This window comes from Ambystoma mexicanum, chromosome 8, assembly GCF_040938575.1.
Source record: "Ambystoma mexicanum isolate Mex_15411 chromosome 8, UKY_AmexF1_1, whole genome shotgun sequence".
NCBI classification, from domain to species: Eukaryota; Metazoa; Chordata; class Amphibia; order Caudata; family Ambystomatidae; genus Ambystoma; species Ambystoma mexicanum.
In genome coordinates, this window is record NC_090929.1 from 405,401,039 (window position 1) to 405,419,908 (window position 18,870).

Genomic DNA, 18,870 nt, shown 5'->3' on the forward strand with positions numbered 1-18,870 from the left:
CTACTATGAGCCGGCAGGAAAAAACATCCGTTAGCCTTCTGTACCTTGGTGGGGACACATGCACCTCGAACTACAGAGAGTTGAAGACACACCCCTAAAATGCACATAAGCACTTTATGTTGATTCGGATTGAACTTCCCCATACAAGTTATTTTGTACAAAGGTCTGTGCATTAGCTAAAATACATAGTACTTATCAAGGGAAAAAGGCCCCCATATTATTGAATGTACTGTTCTGTTTTTAACATGTACTGAACTTGAATGCATTTTCTGACCGATCAATTTTATGAAGTCCCAAATTCACACTGTTTTAACAAATGTTTTGTATGATCACCCATGAATTGTTTGTGTACTATTTGCATTATTATGAACCTTGCATGATCACATATGAATTGTGTGTGTACCATGTGTATTATCAATCTTGTTTTGCGGCTAATGATTAATGGCGAATAATAAAGCCTTATGATGATGCTGATGAATATTAGTGACACTAATTATTACAGTGTTTAAAAGCTGAAGGAATCCCACCCAAAGTAATACAATTCTTATTCTCATTACTGTTATTGTTATTTGCATCTGATGTGTAAATATTATCTCCACTGACTTTGGGCCTCCCGTAAATCTTAGCCCCACCCCACACAAGCAGGCCTACACAAGCAGGCTCTGTTCCCACCAGACAAGGCACTATGGGCCTCATTACACGGAAGGCGGTAATGGTTAACGGCCACCGTTAATGGTAACGGTGACCGTTAACCATTACCGGCTTACTACGAGGTCCCTTAGCGGGTTGGTGCTTTAACGCCTGCTTTTTGCAGGCGTTAAAAACCAACCCGCTAAGGGACCTTGGTGCTAATTACGGTAGCGCAAAATTGCGGTGCCGTAATTAGCTCCTTCCCCATTCCCATTATGCCCTATGGGGCAAAAATAGGAATGGGGAATGGCAATGGTGGAAGGGGGAATTACCACCCCGTCAACCTTGGAATAGGGCGGTAATTCCCCTTTCCACCAAGGCGGTGCCGGTAATTTACCGGCATGGTCCAGGGTGCTAACAGCACCCTGGATTACCGCCTTCCGTGTAATGAGGCCCTATGTGTTTGAAATGCAGAACCAGTGATATTGTATCTGTGTGACTTTTGCTGTCTTTCAGAAGGTCTTGTTTCTAACTGTGATGGGGAACCCTAGGGAGCGGGGAAGTCATGCTTCAGTGCACAGCAGCAGCGGCGGCAGATGTGCCACGATCTGTTTAGATGCACCAACTGTAAGATGAGGTCTCTCCTGAATTACATGATTAGAGGCATTACTATCAGTCGGAAGACTTGCAGACAAGAGCTGCACCTCCCGGAAAAAAAGTGAGAACTATCCTGTATGCTAACCTCACAACCCGGCCTAAAATGGGACTCCTACACACTAAAAGAAATAGGACATAGCTAATAGATTTGGCTTTTGTGTAGATATTGTATAAGCACTGCCCACACCTAGTCTGGTTTTGCTGTACACCAGATGAAGCGCACCCTCTGATTTTGGGAATATATGTGCACATCATCTTTTTGGAGCTGGCCTAATGAGGGGTAAAAGGATACCAAAAAAAACGTTGTGGGACTATGTTCACCCTGCCCCTTCCTTTTCTACCCCCGACCCCACTTCCCAATGTCCCTATACTCACCTTCACCCCCAAATCACACACCATACTTGGGTTCTGCCCTTCCGCCACTCCACCCCACAATGTTGTGTTTTACAACAGTATGATCAAGACTATAGAAAACACAGTGAAAGAAAATGCATTTAAAGGTTCACCACTAGTTTCAACCAATCCCCCCACGGCATGCAGCTTTATGCACCCTCCCCTTTTCAATCACCCACCATTCACACTTATTAAGGTACATGGCCAGGACTATTGCCCCACACCCCTCAAGTACCTGTACAGACAGCTGTGCCTGCAGCAATTCATGCTTCATTACATACAGCAAACAGAGATACGACTAGTCTTCTTGGTGGATCAGTAATAGGCATTATTTATTACTACTGAAGCAGTCTATTCAAATAACCAGCAGCAGTCCAGCACATGAGCTACCTCAATAGAATGTGACACTGCAGTGTTACCAGGAGCGCCCAGGTTCGAATCCCCAGTAGGAAGGAAGACAAACAAGCACTGGCAATGCCAAGAGTTTGAGCTTTTGTGTAGTCATGGGAGAGGCACTTGCCAGGCACTGCTGTAGTGGTGTTAACTGGCCATCGATGGTAGCAGGTGCAACATGGTGCGAATTCTTGGGCATCTAACATCAGTGCCTGGCAATTGCCTAATACTTGTACACAAGCCAAAACTATTGGCTTTGCCAATGCTTGTTTTAAAACGTTGGGCCCCATTTATCTGGAAGGTGATGGTATTCTTTTTACAATTGATGTGAAGAGTGTGCACCTCTATCCCAGATAAGCTGAATTTGGAGGCAGTGGAATGGTTCACAGGCAGGATACATTTATTTTGTGTACTCACTCTCAGTGACTTTACTTTGTTATTAGTCATACATTGTTAGTATTTTTTAGACACTATAAGCCAGATTTTCAAAAAGTAGTGAAAAATGATTGTGGTATTTGCGTTACTTTCAAAAAATGTCAAAGTCTCCTTATTCTCAAAGGTGACCTGCCCATTTCAGGAGGGACTGGACAGTGGTGCAAAGATGTGCTGTCCAGCCCCCTTGCATACATTAGTGTCGGGAGCGCCCTCACAACACTAATGTATGATGGGCTCCCAAACAGCCACGTGGTTGCAGGGAGTGCATTTCACACACACAAATCCTTAAAGGGCCCGTCTCTGTGCAATGCTTGAGGGAAAATAGCAATCTCACCCGTGTTTGGAGGATGGAAATGCAAGTTAGACAACTGCGACTGTCACACGTAATGAAAAAATCACGAAAGGGTGAACAGGAGGAGGAGGACGACCCTCCTTTCTGCACTTTGAAAAGCAAAACCTGTCTGAATTCGAGATGCAATTTTAAATGCGCATAAATGTCCTCTGATATGTGCAAATGAGCAAAGGGGTGAAAAATGGCATCTGATTGAGCGCATCAAGTTGAATTGACCTGATCCTTTTTTTGGCGCAAGTGATGAGATGCGATGGTCCTATGTTTTTGAGATCTATACCATGTTACAGTGGTGTTTCATTTTCGTCCCTTTTCAGAAATTTCAAGTGAGTGAAGGGCATCACGTTTTGCACAGTGTCAGGTATTTCTTAAATCAATATGATCCGTTTTTCAGTTTCATTTAGTTATGTAGAGAGCCTATTTGACAATTTTGTGACTATAGGATTTTCTGTATATTTTGATATGCAAGATGTTGAGATAAATACCACCGTATCGAGTTATAATTTCTAAAAAAAAGTTTCTAAACACAAAACTTTCGAATACAAAGTTTCCCAAAAAAAAATGTGAATGAATTTGTTTTAATGTTAAAGGGTTTAGTTTAGTTTCGTATAGTAAAATAAGTGTTTTTTTTTGTTTTTTTTAAAACAGGGGTTTGGGGGGGACCACCCATAAAAAAAAAAAGAAAATGCATTACTTTTTTTTGATACTTTGTTGTTGAAACGTTTCTATTTCGAAACTTTGACTGTCGAAAAAGTCATTATAAACCAAATACCACATTCTGCTGACAGATATGTGTTTATAGTGTTTTACTTGATATACATAAAGTATTAGTTTGGGTCCGAAATGCATTGGACTATGTCTTCTATCTCTATTACCTTTTTGATTTTTTGGTTTGTTGCATTAAAGAACTTTATGGATAATTGTAGACCTACAGTATTCTGTACATCAACTAACTGAATGTATGATTAATAAGAATCGCAACAGTCCTGCCTGGGCGCAGCCAGCACTAAGGAGTTGGTTCCTTAGTCAACACATGGACTTTTGATCACCGCATTGTACATCAGCAGAAGCGGGGTGCACTGTGTATTGACCTATGACTTACAAGTACAGGTTTTCTTTGATCATTTAAAATTCGCTTAAAGAGTGGAGCCCTCATTCACTCTTGGACACCCGGGCACCACGCTGATGAGTGCAGTCTGTACCTTGCATACCCACTGACAAGCTCACTATCATCTCATTCACTCAAGGACACCCGGGCACCACGCTGATGAGTCCAGTCTGGACCTTGCATACCCACTGACAAGCTCATTATCATCTCATTCACTCATGGACACCCGGTCACCACGCTGATGAGTCCAGTCTGGACCTTGCATACCCACTGACAAGCTCACTATCATCTCATTCACTCATGGACACCTGGGCACCACGCTGATGAGTCCAGTCTGTACCATGCATACCCACTGACAAGCTCACTATCATCTCATTCACTCATGGACACCGGGCACCACGCTGATGAGTCCAGTCTGTACCTTGCATACCCACTGACAAGCTCACTATCATCTCATTCACTCATGGACACCCGGTCACCACGCTGATGAGTCCAGTCTGGACCTTGCATACCCACTGACAAGCTCACTATCATCTCATTCACTCATGGACACCCGGGCACCACGCTGATGAGTCCAGTCGGACCTTGCATACCCACTGACAAGCTCATACATCTTGTTTGGTCCAGAATGTACTTATTCAACACTTGTTTGTAACTAGCACTTTACCATGACACTTTACATTGTCGTGTGCGACTGAGGTGCCTTTCACCTAGTATCATCAACACAAAGAGACACTCTAGGGTATATAAGAGAAAGTCGTCACTGATTAATATCCATAGCACAACCCACTTCCTCTTATTTTAAAAATGTACAGCAAATATGTATTGAAGGTATTTTCTCGTGAGTTCTGAGTTACCCTTTACGAGTACATTGATTCTTCCCTTTCTGAATTTCTTAGGATGTCTGTCTGAATCACCGCCGATGATACAATCTCATTTTCTTCCAAAAATATTTATTTCCATTAGGTACAAAAATATGATATATAAAACTCTCCAATATGAAGTGCTGCCCAATAGTGGGACTCTGTATAATAATTGTTCTAATAAAACAAATGATTTTTAGTTTCATATGCACCTGAATGTCCTCATTTAATTTAGAACTGATTTTCATGTGACTGTTTCACTAGTCAGTATATGAGCTGCCTCCATAGAATGTGACACTGCAGTGTTACCAGGAGCGCCCCGGTATATAGTTGTATATTTAAACTTATATTACTTTTCCCAGTTACTTTCTTGTAGCTGTACCATAGCAACATGTTTCGTTTCATCAATCTGAGCTTACTGTTGCTGAAACGTCTTCAGGGGTCTTAAAAAGATAAACACCTCAGAATGTTGTAAGTTCAACCTTATTGTGGTAATTAAATAAGTAAAGGCGCAAATGATACCGTCCATAAGGCATCACAAAGGGCCTCATTAGGACCCAGGCGGAGGACCATGGTGCTAATAGCACCATGATCCATGCCGGTAACTTACCGACTCCGCCATGGAGAAAGGGGGAATTACCATCCCATTACAAGGTTGGCGGGGCGGTAATTCCCCCTTCCTCCATGGCCCTTCCCCATTCCCATTTTTGCCCCATAGGGCTCAATGGGAATGGGGAAGGCGCTAAGTACGGTACCGTAAATTGCGGTACCGTACTTAGCACCAAGGTCCCTTTGTGGGTCCCTACTTTAACGGCTGGTAAAACCAGCCGTTAAGGTCGGGTCCCGCAAAGGGACCTCGTAATCAGGCGCTAAGTGTTTAACGGCGCTGCAGCCTTTTACGGCGCCGTTAAACACTTAGCGCCAGGGTCGTAATGAGGCCCAAAATCTTTCACATTTTCCACACATTAACACATTGCCAATTAAAAATGCATCTGTTCATTTTGAGTACATTCAGTTACTACACATTCTTTGCTATGAGTGTGTAATTCCAGCAATTCTGTGCTGAGAAGTCAGCTATGAGGCAACTTTGTTGACACAAACATGTGCTGTAAACAAACATCTTGTATTAGTGCTGTACATAATTTCATTCTATGCACTTTTCTCAAAATTACATCTATTTTGAAATGTTTACGAAGTGCCTGCCATCATGTCTATTTTTAGTTTAAGATGTGGGTTAGAGCTCCTTTTTTCTGTATAATTCTCACCTGAAAACAAAGCTTCGTCTGTGCTAAGATTATTCTATTTCTTTATAATTATCATATCAAAACCAGCCTATACTTAGCTGTTCTTGCTAAACAGAATTTCTAAAACACTTACTTATGAGTTATCTCTGCCTGGACTCAATTAGCCAGCTTTTTCAAATTCAGCATCGTGTTTTTCTCGAGTGTTCAGATATGTGATAGTTTGTTTCTGAATCAACGAGATTTCCAGTGTCCTGTAAGAATGAAGTCCATTACTTGCTGTATATTGTTAACTACCATATGCTATATGCTGATTTCTTACCTCCTTCGCTCTATCATATCTACATCCGATCAGTTGCCTCTTACTTGCTGCTTTCCAACGCGATAAATGTGCACATATATAACGTAGCCACTATCACGTGAACTGCCCAAATGTTGCATGTTTTGTATTCTGTTTTACATCCCCTCGCTATTTTATTCCACAGCGGCGGCCATCTTGACCCAGTATCTTGTCCTTGCAAATGTCTCTAGTTTGATTTATTTTTGTCTTACTTATATTATTAACTGTTTATAATCTTACAGAAAAACTATGACCATCTTTCATGCTTACATTTACATGATGTTATTTGGTTCTAAACCTTTTCTGAAGTATGGATTTTAGTATCACTACACATGATGGAAGAGTTACTTGATTACAAACTTAGTGCCCCTTAACACAGTACGTAAATGTTTTGTTATATATAAGCAGCTATCTTGACCCTAACGATCATCATTTTAATTACACTCAATATATTTTATATTGAATTTATTTTATATTTTGCTTTATATATGTTATAGATTCTGCCAAGTAATGCGAAGTTAACATGCATCCTTTGTAATTCTCTACGTCTGTTGTCACGTTATTCTGATCCGCTTAGTAAACGTGCTAGCTTTATTGTGACTACTGATTCTGGGTTGTCATTCAAAACCCAGACTCTGTCCCAATCGACATACTCATCTAGACCTAGCTCATGACTTTTTGTTAGAAAAGTTAAGCATTGTTCCTGATCAAAGAGTCTCTTCTGATCCATACCTTTATTACTGCTAGGTTCTAATCTTAACAGGACGGTCCATCTCCGTTCTTCGCATTGATGTTCTGAGACCATAAAGTGTCCTACTAGTGGAGGAAGGGAACACTTTTTTTCTTATACAACTTTTGTGTTCGCAGATGCAGATCTTGATTTTCCTTTGGGTTTTTACCATGTATACTTTATGACAGGGGCACCAAATAGCATAAACAACCATGGCTGTATTGCAGTTGGTTAAAGATTTCTGTTGCCATGGTTTTGTTAAGCAGATGTCCATTTCGTGGGTCCATTTAGTCTGAGCACAATTACATCCTCCGCATGGACTACGGCACATGGGTCTTTTACCTATTAACCACACCGGACTGGCTTCTGAATTGTGTCACATTAATGCTATTTATAGATTAATTTAAATTTTGCATGAAGCTGGAGATTTTAATACATTTTTAGTGGTTGATATGTTTAGCCAGATTGACCCTCTTGGGTATTTTTTCTATTTGAAGGCCTCCTGTACTACTCCAGCTCCTATCGTTACTGAGTGCACTAGATAATGCTTAGAGTTTTTTCACTTTCACTTGTCGTTTTGCATTTTTTTTGTCCAATAGGGCATTATTCACCACTCACACAAACCTGCATTAATTTGCTAAACACCCTTCCCCTCTGACATGTGTCATGGCCTCTGGCACAAGTAGATATGGCATTACCTAACCCCAAACTACTCAGAACCATAACACATTGCTTTCCACCACACACAGCACCGCTCCACCAATGGTAGCCAACTTGTCCCTTCAACGTCCACAGTCTACTGTGCCCATTATTGGGGAACACATAAAGCACCTGCCAATTTAGCATTTATGGAAGAGTATTTCTTGATTTACACTTTTGAAGGTCTCGTACAATCAATGCTACAAATTAATGAATATCTTTAGGTGTACATGATTAGAATTTCAGGTTAACTATTTTGATATTAAGATGATGACAAACAGGCTCTTGTCATTTGCTGGACATACATATCACAGCATCATTGCTTTCTCCCCTAGAAAGCAGTTCAATATAGTTGGAGAGATTTCTGAAATGCAAAAAGTGGTAAGGAAAATAGCCACAATGTATGAAAAAAAGGTAAACAATGCTGCTGCTGAGAAAATCCAAGAAGACTGCTTCAATGCATGGAAAGAAAGAAGGGTCTTGGGTGAAGACACTCTTGGGCTACAACAGTGCTGCTGTGTTCACTTTTTCAATCAGTTTGATAAAGATCTTTGTATAAGATGAAAAGCAGTGTTGGAATGCAGTCCCTGGTCACCTTGCAAGAAAATAAGGATCTGAAGCTCCAGCCAGATCCTTTTGCAGCTGTTTTAGTGTTGGCATCAGAGTGGTGGAAATGAACTCCTGCTTGTTTGTACAATATACATTTACTAGTGTGAAAGCCTGTGTACATGGGCCAAAGTGTGCAAGGAGAGACAGTTTCAGCCTTACCTATTTCTAAGGCAACAGCTCCCTCTAGGGATGATAGCAGGCAAAGCGGGCAGTCTCTACTACACATGACTGCATCTGACAGACATACATCTGGCCTTTTATTATAGTGTATGATATATATTTAGAATAATTTAATTTTGTAGCATGCATAGTGATATACATTTACTTTACCAGCACTGCAAAGCATGCACAGATAATAGCCAAGCCATATATTTTCTGTGGTCTTGGCTTCTTTCGGCAACACAGATCACCAACACACTTTCTTACCCGAACTGACAGAGTTTTGTTGAAGCCCCTCCTGCCCCTTTGCTCCTTTAGAGGTTAAGGAACCCTTTTGTCCCTCGAGGGTTTCTCTGTCATTGGGTATGTTTCCCCCAAGAACTGCAGAGCTAGGCAGGGTCTCAAGAGAGCAGCTGCTTGACCTCTGATCCTCCAGAAGGTGTTCTTGCTCCAGAGCTGGGTCGCCATAACTCAGCAGAAAGTGGTCTTGCTGCTGCCTTTGATCGATATTTTTCTCACCAGCTGTGTTGATCTGCAATAGGAACAATAGATAAAAAGTGACTCAGAAGGCGAGACATAGCTGGATTCTAGTGCACTAAGGTATGTGTGGTGAGTGTTTAGAAGAGGTTGAGGTTTGATAGGTACCCAACATTTGCACCTTAGCAGTGGGTGCTGAAGTTAGAGTATGCATATTGAAATTGAGCATACCATTTGCCATAAAATATTGGAAGCTAATTAGGGAAACGCATTTTCACGCCCTCTGTGCCGGATATATATAACCTCTTTATGTTTTCCACTTTTGCTCTGTAGTTACTTGGGGCCAAAGGTGGAGAAGAGGAAAAGTGAAAAAAAAGACTTCCTGTTAAATAAAGTACAAGCCATTTTCAAAATAAAGGAAAAACATATTTTTTTTAAAGAAATCACTCCAGTGTTTTTTTTTAATGTATTACAAAATTCATACATTATGCAAGAGAGTTAAACATTTGTGAGGAACTTAAGCGCAGTCATTCAGAGGCGTGCATCTGATCCTTTGAAGCATTGAATGCGTTCTATTTATAACACCCTCCTGCCAACATTTGACCCATAGCTCAGTGCAGTGAAACACAGAACCATTGTTAGTAACATCGTGTTTATTCCTTAGTAAGGTTCTACTGCGTAGTAGCGTGTGTGTCGATACTACAGAGATCGCATGCTGTCTTTGGAGCAGTGCCAGGTTTCATGGGGCCACTTTGTGAGGTGCTGAGGTCCAAAGTGTAAAAACCTGGGCTGGATTTGGAGGTGCAGGGAAAGAGTTTATTAAGTCCGATTCGAAAATCCCTACAGTCAACAAAAGGATCCGAATGCCGGTGCCATTCCTTCCTCCATCTGAAATGTATGTCACTCCCGGCATCCACACTTTGACTTTCACGGTGTTCGCTTCACTCTTCACAGCACACTGGGAAAAACTAGTGATCACAGCGCCCCCTCACTCACCATGTTGAAGAGTCTTACAAAACACCTCACCCCCTTTGGATGAGAAGAGACAAGAATTCATCCCAGAAGCACTTGCCATAGACTCCAACTCCTGCCAATCCACTCGAGCACACCAAATTCTCTAAAGGTTTGGGAAATCACTTCACACCGAGTCCAGCTGTGAGCAAGCAGCATTTTTATGATCCGTCGTTGGCTGTCCTTTTGTCCAACAGACCCCTACCAGCACACCTTTAAACCATGTCTACCTACCCCTAAGCAACCCACTCACACTGATTATGCGTGTAAGCCTCCCGCCGCCTAAGCACCTGCTTAGTGTAGCGAGCCAGCAAAATCCAACAACCTTGGTGCGAGCTTTGACCCCTCTCAGGAACCCAAGAGTAACCAGGAACTGAACGGGGCATTCATGATTAGTGTCCACCCAATAGGATTTCTGCTAACATCTACCAAACAAACCACTTGCCAATGAGAATTGGAAGCTCTCTATTTGACTCTCACGTTAGTTATTTTAACTATCAGGTTAGGCTGCATAATTTACAAAGCAGTGCCTAAAAATGTATAACCCGCTCACTTAAAAACATTTGCATTTCTGCTTAATAAAGTTGTATGATGCTAAAATTGCAAATGTTTTCCGCCGCCTCGCGTTCGCAAACGCAAACACATTTCTTAAAAAAGAAAGTGCTGCCTTACTTGTGATCTCACATTTCACCCGCACCATCAGCCACTTGGAATGGCAGTTCACCAATAGTAATGCAGACCACAGAATCACGTGCAAGGGTCAATGTACGACGTGGACACTGGCAGACCGCGCTGTGTGGCTGTCCTGGCCAATTCGTCCCTTGACGCGCAAACCTCGTGATGCTGGGGTGCCACCCTCATACTTGGCATTCAGTGCCACCCTCATAGTTGGCATTCGGTAGCTTTTACATATGCACCGATTTGTCAGACTACTTCCTAGCTGCTTCTCATAGACTAAAGCAACACTTTTCCACCTCAATGCCACCAGAGCAATAGTCCTGCCGGAAAAAGCGATAGTTTAGATACAAAATGCTCAGTTCTTTCCTGAAAATCGAATATTGTAGACCGGCAGACTGCAAACCACGCAATCCTTCAATTCCGCTCATCCCCATCTCACAGCCTTCATCACAGGCTCCTTCTGTGAGTGACGTCACTATCAGCCGATCTGTAAATTCACCCTGTACATCCTAACCATCTAAAGTGTGCTTGGGCTCCTCACCCTCTAAATATTGAAAGATAAATGTATATGGAATATACTGAGATTATTTGCATATATACTAGTGGTTCTGAAGAACTCAACTGTATTTTCCTATTCATTGGGGATATACCCAGCCCTCGTCAAAAGGCATTCTCGACAGGCGAACTGCAGCAACCATCCGAGGATCAGGCAAGATCTACATTGAAGAATGTTACCCATGCAGAGCAAACGGCCATCTTCATTGCACCGAGCAGTGCTCTCAATTTCAGAAGTATTTGATTAAGGCTGGAAAGTTACAGCACTCTGCAAATCTCAGCTTGGTCCCGGCACCCCAAAACAATTGGGGCCAAAGATACTGAGGACTTACTGACCTCAATGAAACTGTTACTTAATAAAAATTACTCATTGCCCACATTCTATATTGAAATCAACCCAATGGTGTCTACCTTGTGAACAACAGGACTGTCACTTTCAGAAACACCATAACTTAACCAATCTTTCGGAGAATGCATTGTTTGTCCGGACCACTATTAACGTAAGGCATGTGACACAAAATTATGTATTTCATTTATTTACTGGCCTTCTATTATTGCCACATGCAAGGCTGCTGCAGCATGCAGGGAGCAAGGTCTAAAAAGAAGGGGAGGGATGCGCGCGCATCCGAAGTGGGCTCATAAGTGGCTGTTGGGCTGTTTCAACTCGCCTTGCTGAGTCTCGCTGAGACTTGCGTATCACCGTCTGCGAGAGGAATCCCCTGTCTTGCCGCAACATGAACACTTTGTGACTAAGTAATTGGATTCTGTTTTTTGGGCTGGTAAAGTGTTATTAGTGTCTTGTGAGCCGCGTGCTTCTGAAGAACTGCCTGTCAAGCACTTACAAGAGTCTACCCTCTCTTCTTCTTCCATAGCTCCTCCTGTCTCCGCCTCCTGCTCGACCCCCTGGCCGCCCATCAATGCATCACTTCCTACATTTACCTGGGTGCGCGCACAACTGTGCGCGCACAACCAAAGTGGGCTCATAAGTGGCTGTTGGGCTGTTCGGGTGAGCGGGGGTACGGAGGTGCAGGAGCCCAAGACTTGAAGTTTTTCAAGGTTGGATAGATGTTTTTGATTATATACTGTGATAAAAAGTCATGCTAACTTACTGAAATGGTAATAGGGTGTGTAGAAATCAAAGACGTGTGATATCCCTGACAGTGAATTCCTTCGTGCTGACTCTTGAGGTTGTTTTCAGGTGCATGACTAAGGGACAAACCTTTAATTAAGAGGGTTAAAATAGACAACCGTGATAAGAGTCATTTTTGTTGGCGCTACTTTAAGTGAAACGCAAGTATGGTGAAAAACTCGCGCAGTGGGAAACGGTGTCTGAATAGTTCCCCTAGTACTGCATTTGAAGGTAATGCATCAGAGGAAGACTATTTTGAAGAACCAGTGAATGAGGCAAAAAAAAGGACGTAATGGGGGTAGTGCCACAGCAGGTTCTGAATTGCCTGAACAAATGAATATCAATGCAGGTAGTGTTTTAGTGAACGCTGAGTTATCCAGTGGTGCGATGAAGATGGATCTCACCAGTGTTCCACCTGCTAGCTTAAAGGATAAATGTCTTGAGCCTACTGATGGTATCATGTATCCTAAAAAATACTATTTGTAATGTCCCCATTAATGATAACTCGCTGCTAGGTGAGGTTGGTGACGTGTCAGTTTTTCCTGCATCTGACACGTCTCTAGTGGCTCCTGCAGTCCTGGCTGAGTTACACAGTCGCACGCAATTGTCTAATGGGCCATTGAAACCCGCAGCGAGTTCTCATGGATTCAGAGAAGAGGTCAATTTTCATGCCGCAATTGCAGCAAATTTAAAACAGCTCAAAGAAAATGGGAATAAAGAGGCGAGCTTAATTAAAAATAAGATTAACCATAAGGCTAGCTCCCCATCACAAGAGTTTGCAGGCATCTCTGACGAATTGAGCTATCCTCAATCGCCCGTACTAGGCACTGATTTAAACCAGCAAAAAGGAAAAAATGAATACACACGTCTTCCGAACTCGTCTCTACCCCTTTATCCACTTGAGGATACATTGATAGATTTAAATCACCAAGAGCTTCAAAATGTTCCGGTATTGCCCAGAATCATGAACCTTCTTGATAAAGGGCATGAGTACGCCCATGGAGCAATTCATGCTCTGAGTACATCTAATGCTGAAATCCTGAATACACTAAGTAGAATTGAAGGGTTTATGATGTCCCAAGAGAAATGTAACACCTTCTGGGCGTCTCAATTGTTAATTGCTAAACAGCTGGCGCAAAATGTATGTAGGTCTGCCTCATATACTTGTTGTGATCAGTTTTCCCAAACTGAAATAATTTCTGATACAAGTAATGGCACATCAAGCACACAACAAAAAACGACTGCTGTTTCAAGACAGGGTCTATTTCCCGTGCCTGATTACCTCAAGATCGCCAAACTTCAGCATTATCGTATTTTGGTGCTAGAAAACATCATAGTGGCAGCTAACCTAGTTCCACCTGAGCTAATGAAAGAAGATGGTGGAAACAGGCCAACAAAGGCAGATGGTGACAATGATACGCCGGATAGTCCATCAGCACTAACTGATCTGATTGAGCTTAATGTTGTCAATCAAGTAGTGACACAGGTACCCCCAGACGTTTTTATGTCTCGGAAGGCAAAAAAATTGTTTGCATGAGCTCAGCAAAGATGGGGTTTGGCCACTATTCCCATAGTACCTATAGTTAATCCTGAGAAAAAAAGAAATCTAAAAAAACAAAAAACATAAAACTATGTAGCCCTAGTTCATTTAGTAAAAATGTTGGTTCAAGGCCATTGGATGATATGGGCATTGACTTAAATCAATTGAACAAAGAGAGTCAGTCACACCTAGAGGTGAATAAGACCCAGGCCGATGATAAGTCACTCCAACTTGCTCAGTCACATGAAAAGACCAAAGATACTAGAGATGGGGCAAACGGGAATGATATGGGAGGGTCCCCTCTTAGCTCTCCATTGTTAATACAAACTCAGTTGCAAAGATTCTTTGAGAAAATGGATAAGAAAATCACATCCATGTCTGTCCAGGCTATGAATGAGTCCAATGGTATAGCAGGGACTGTTGTGGACAACATAGTATCAAATGAGAGGTGTGCTCAAAATGATAAAGTTGACGGTGGTTCCTTGCCGGCTTTGGTAACAGGTTTTCCGCTCCTGGGAGGGGCTGTAGAACCCCTAAATCCAATATTAGCAATAAATGATAAATCAGCTGAGGCTGCAGGAAACTTGGTATATGTTGTGCCTACGAAGGAAATCTCCCCAGAAATGAAATTAGTGATGGGATGGTGGGCAGATCCAACGAAGATCGATAAACCAAACCTAAATTGAGGTGCAGTGATGAAAATCTTTCACCAAATACTGGCTTTACGCAACTTGGTATCAGATGACATTGACTGGATTAAATTACCCTTTTCACGTAACCACCGCATGATCTGCAAATTACAATCACCCTTAATTGCTTCCCTACTATGGAATCATTATAAAGATCTTGAGTTTCTTGGTTATAAACTGTTTGCATGCCATTCAATGGAGGAGGCAACCAGTTTTCTTGAATATCAAGCACCAGAAGTACAGAAATCAAATAATGAATCAAGGGATTCGCAAATGGCAATGTTGAATGAAAAGGTAACTCTACAAGCAGAGTCTGTTGAACAGGTTATACATGGTCTTGCCTGGTTAGAACCGTTGATGAAATCCATCCTCAAAGAGAACTCAGTGGTTGAAAAATCATAAAAGAATGCCATTGTAGTGAACTCATGGAATTGCTGTGGGTACAAGAATTTAAAGGCATGGTTTAGAAATCTAACATGCCACAAACGGCCGGTAATCATCATCTTGCAAGAAACCATGGCAATCTCAGACATTCTTCTAGAGGGTTACTCTGCATTTTTTAATCAAGCCCAAAAGGGTCTACTAGGGTGACCACGGGGTGGTCTTGCTATTTTTGTGTCATTGATTTATGCCCTGTAAATAAGGCAGATATACTCAACTGCTGAGATGCTGGCTATTGTTATATTGTCACGTAATGTACAGAGTATTCCTCTACTAGTAATATCACTATATTGGAACTCTAATACAATTTTCATTGATGGTATACTTGAGAGATTGAATTCATTGTTGATGGATGTTGTGGATGAAATGCCTAATGTCGAAATCATTTTGGGTGGTGATTTCAATTCTACCCTTGCACAAAGACATTTGCAAAATGAAGTGCATACTGATCAGTACGCAGTTTCCTCATATGAGAGAGGACAACTGTTGGTAAACTTTTTTGAAGAATGGGATATGCAAATCATTCCTTTTGCAAGCAATGGGCCTAAAGTGACTTGGACACGAGGGACGAATACCTCTACTATTGACTATATTGTCACTTCAAGTAGGTTAGCTAGCACAGCCTCAACCAGTATAATGAAAGAGGCCAACCTCAGTGACCATTTTTGTCTGGAGTTTGCTTTGGATTGTACATTTTGTGGATATAATTTGTGTAAACCATTGTCATTACCTGAAATTGATAGGCACTTGCTTTCCATAGGGTGGAACCCAAAAATATGTCAGCAACTTAACGGCCTAGTTAGCGGTGATATTATAAAATTTAATCCAAATCTGTTGTCTACCATAGAGTGTAGGTCATTAGACCTTAGCAATGACTATATAATTCATGAACATCTTACATATATATCAAATTTGAAGAAGCATGCACCCTCGAGTCTAATGACTCAGCAAGCTTATTCAACTTTGATATAGCGAGAAGGAAAAGAGAGAAAAACATTGAAATTCGGGCCTTGATAAGGAATCCGAACATTGCCCTAAATCAAGTAATCGACAGAAAAAAAGCCATTTTGGTCAGGTACAAAAATGATATCAAAGTTCTGAAATTTAATTTCTATCTAAAAAAGAACCAAAAAATGATTAACTTATTGATTGGTAGAAAAACAAGTGAAATATGGGGGATCCTAAGAGATCCCATGGTAAGATCCCCGGTTGAAATGTGCTCTACAGTAAGTGGGGAGGCATGGGTTGAGTTCTATCGTAATAAGTATGCTTTGCCCAAAAAATGTATGTTAAATAAATCTTATTCCCTGGTGGTAGATCTGCCTGACACTTGTCCATGGGGGGTGGAAGAAATCGAGGTAGTGATCAGGAACCTCAAGTCTTCTAAAGCAGCCGGTCCAGATGGAATTCCACCATGTCTGCTGAAAGATGATCCAAAGTTATGGGCTGCATATTTAAAACACTGTTATGACCACTTCTTGCAAATAAAATGTTTACCAACTTCTTGGTCATCAGCCCTAGTACAAAAAGGGAGCCACAGATGATCCGGCAAATTTTAGACCAATTGCCTTGATAGATCTGCCAGCAAAGGTCTTTGCTGCCTTAATTCTTAGAGAGCTGAATACCTTTATTTCATCTAGACACATTTTATCATGCTTCCAGACTGGATTCAGGAAGGGAATGGGCACGCAAATGAATACAACAATTCTTATGCACTTATTGAAAAGCTCACGAAAAGAGTCAAATGGTCCAATCTATATGGCATTTGTAGATCTTTCATCAGCGTTTGACAGTGTCATCAGGGAAATTCTGTGGGTCAAAATGCGAGAGTTCCAGATTCCTGCTCATATAATAGCTATGATTGCCCTGCTTCATAACAACACTAATTATAGAGTAAGAATTGATCGAAGTGGGTGTCTCACAGACCCAATAAGTACATTTGTTGGGGTAAAACAATGGTGTAACCTAGCGGCTATTTTGTTCAACTTGTATTTAGCCGATATAGACAATCTGTGGCTGCACTCTGACTCATTTCCGGCAAAATTAGGGGATCTGCACATAAATTGGCTGGCATTCGCCGATGATGTGATCCTGCTGGACCGAACTCCCTTTGGGTTACAAAATAAATTGCACCTGTTCTCTACCTTTTGTGAAAAGCATAATCTTTCAGTAAAAGCATGTAAATCAAATATAATGATTTTTACCAATAAAAAAAAAAATACTTTCATTTAGATGGCAAATTAATGTGAGCTTGATCCCTCGTTCTGTGGGTATGATTTATCTGGGATATAATCTCACTAACACTGACTCAGCGACAAAATGGCAAGCTGCAATTACAATCAAAGCATTGCCATTGATTGCTCAGATGAAGATCATACACCGGAAGGTCTGTAGATTCTCTCTTCTTCCTCTTATTGAATTCTACCTTCTCAAGGTAGAAGCAATAATCTTGTATGTTCTTGACTTATGCACTCTTTGTATTGGACCCATCTTAAATTCCCTTCAGGGTATGATATGGAAAAAAGTATTACATCTGCCAATTTCGATGCCGAATCCTATAATTATCCACGAACTAGGATTGTCATCCCTACCATCCAAATTGTTATGGGTAGACTAGCAAATTTTGCAAAAATCCTACAGCCAATGGAAAATTCGCTGTATGAGGATCTGGCAGTAATGGTAACGAATGGTAAACCAATATCTGTGCATAATGTATATAAAGAGGTACAACAGAACGTGGACTTGTTCGCCCAGAGTACAAATGATCTGGTCACCTGTCCGCAAATTGTAAAAAAGAAATTGTACATAAACGATTGGGCAAATACGGCAGACCTAATTGGGCAGTATAAAAACCTTACCTCCTATATATTAAGCAGGTGCCCAGTAATCTGGTAAGATCAATGTACATGCGATTCAAATTTAATTTGTTAGCAACCAAGGACCGTATGAAATTCTGGAAAACTACCAGTAGTGAATCGCATGGGGTAAATTGTAGATTATGCATGGCCAGTGTGAGTGTAACCTTAAAACACCTGGTATTGTACTGTGCATTTTTTGAAAAAGATATACAGAAATATCTGGGAACGTACATGAACAGCGTTAGTGGTATTGCCCTAGAAACCCTTTGGGTGCAACGCAGCGTATGTGGGGTTTTAGGATATCATTGGTACTTGCGCTGGTTCAGTTTCTGTTAATTATTGACAATAAACTTGATTTAGTTAGAGTATAGGTCTACAGGATTAAGGCGATACTCTTGTATCTTGTTTAAGACAATTATTTGTCAAGATATTGAACTGAATTGAACTGATTTGTTTTTCAAAGCATTGAATTTTTAAAATCAACGAAAGGAATGAACGTAGTCAAAGCACCTTGACAAACTGGATATGAAATGTTTACAATATTAGTACAATTATGCAGAGTTGTGTAATGTAATTACACGTGTAAATCTGGAAGAGCTGGAGCTTTTAATTTTTATATTCTGTAAATGGTGATAATGTATGTTTAGGTTAATTTCTTAATTTTTGATGGAAAAAGAAAAAAGTGTATTTTTGTAATTAAATGTTTTTTTGTTTTTATTTGTGGGTTGTAAAGATGTATCATCAAAAACAACATAATACAAAAAAAAAAGAAGGGGAGGGGAGATTTAAGGGGAAAGGAAAGGGAATAAAAGAGAAGATTCCCAAGACTTTTTGATAGAGAAGCATTGGCATAAAAATAGGCAGTGGGAAGCATTGACATTTAAAC

General features: G+C 41.1%; 1 protein-coding gene across 1 annotated transcript in view; it reads right to left on the reverse strand.

The window, feature by feature from the left end:
• LOC138471996 (tumor necrosis factor receptor superfamily member 1B-like) overlaps positions 1-18,870 on the reverse strand; it is a 340,373-nt gene that overhangs the window by 26,759 nt on the left and 294,744 nt on the right. The window contains exon 9 of the mRNA XM_069609902.1: positions 8,874-9,138. Within this exon, the coding sequence (XP_069466003.1) occupies positions 8,874-9,138 (265 nt within the window). The remainder of the gene's footprint in view (positions 1-8,873; positions 9,139-18,870) is intronic.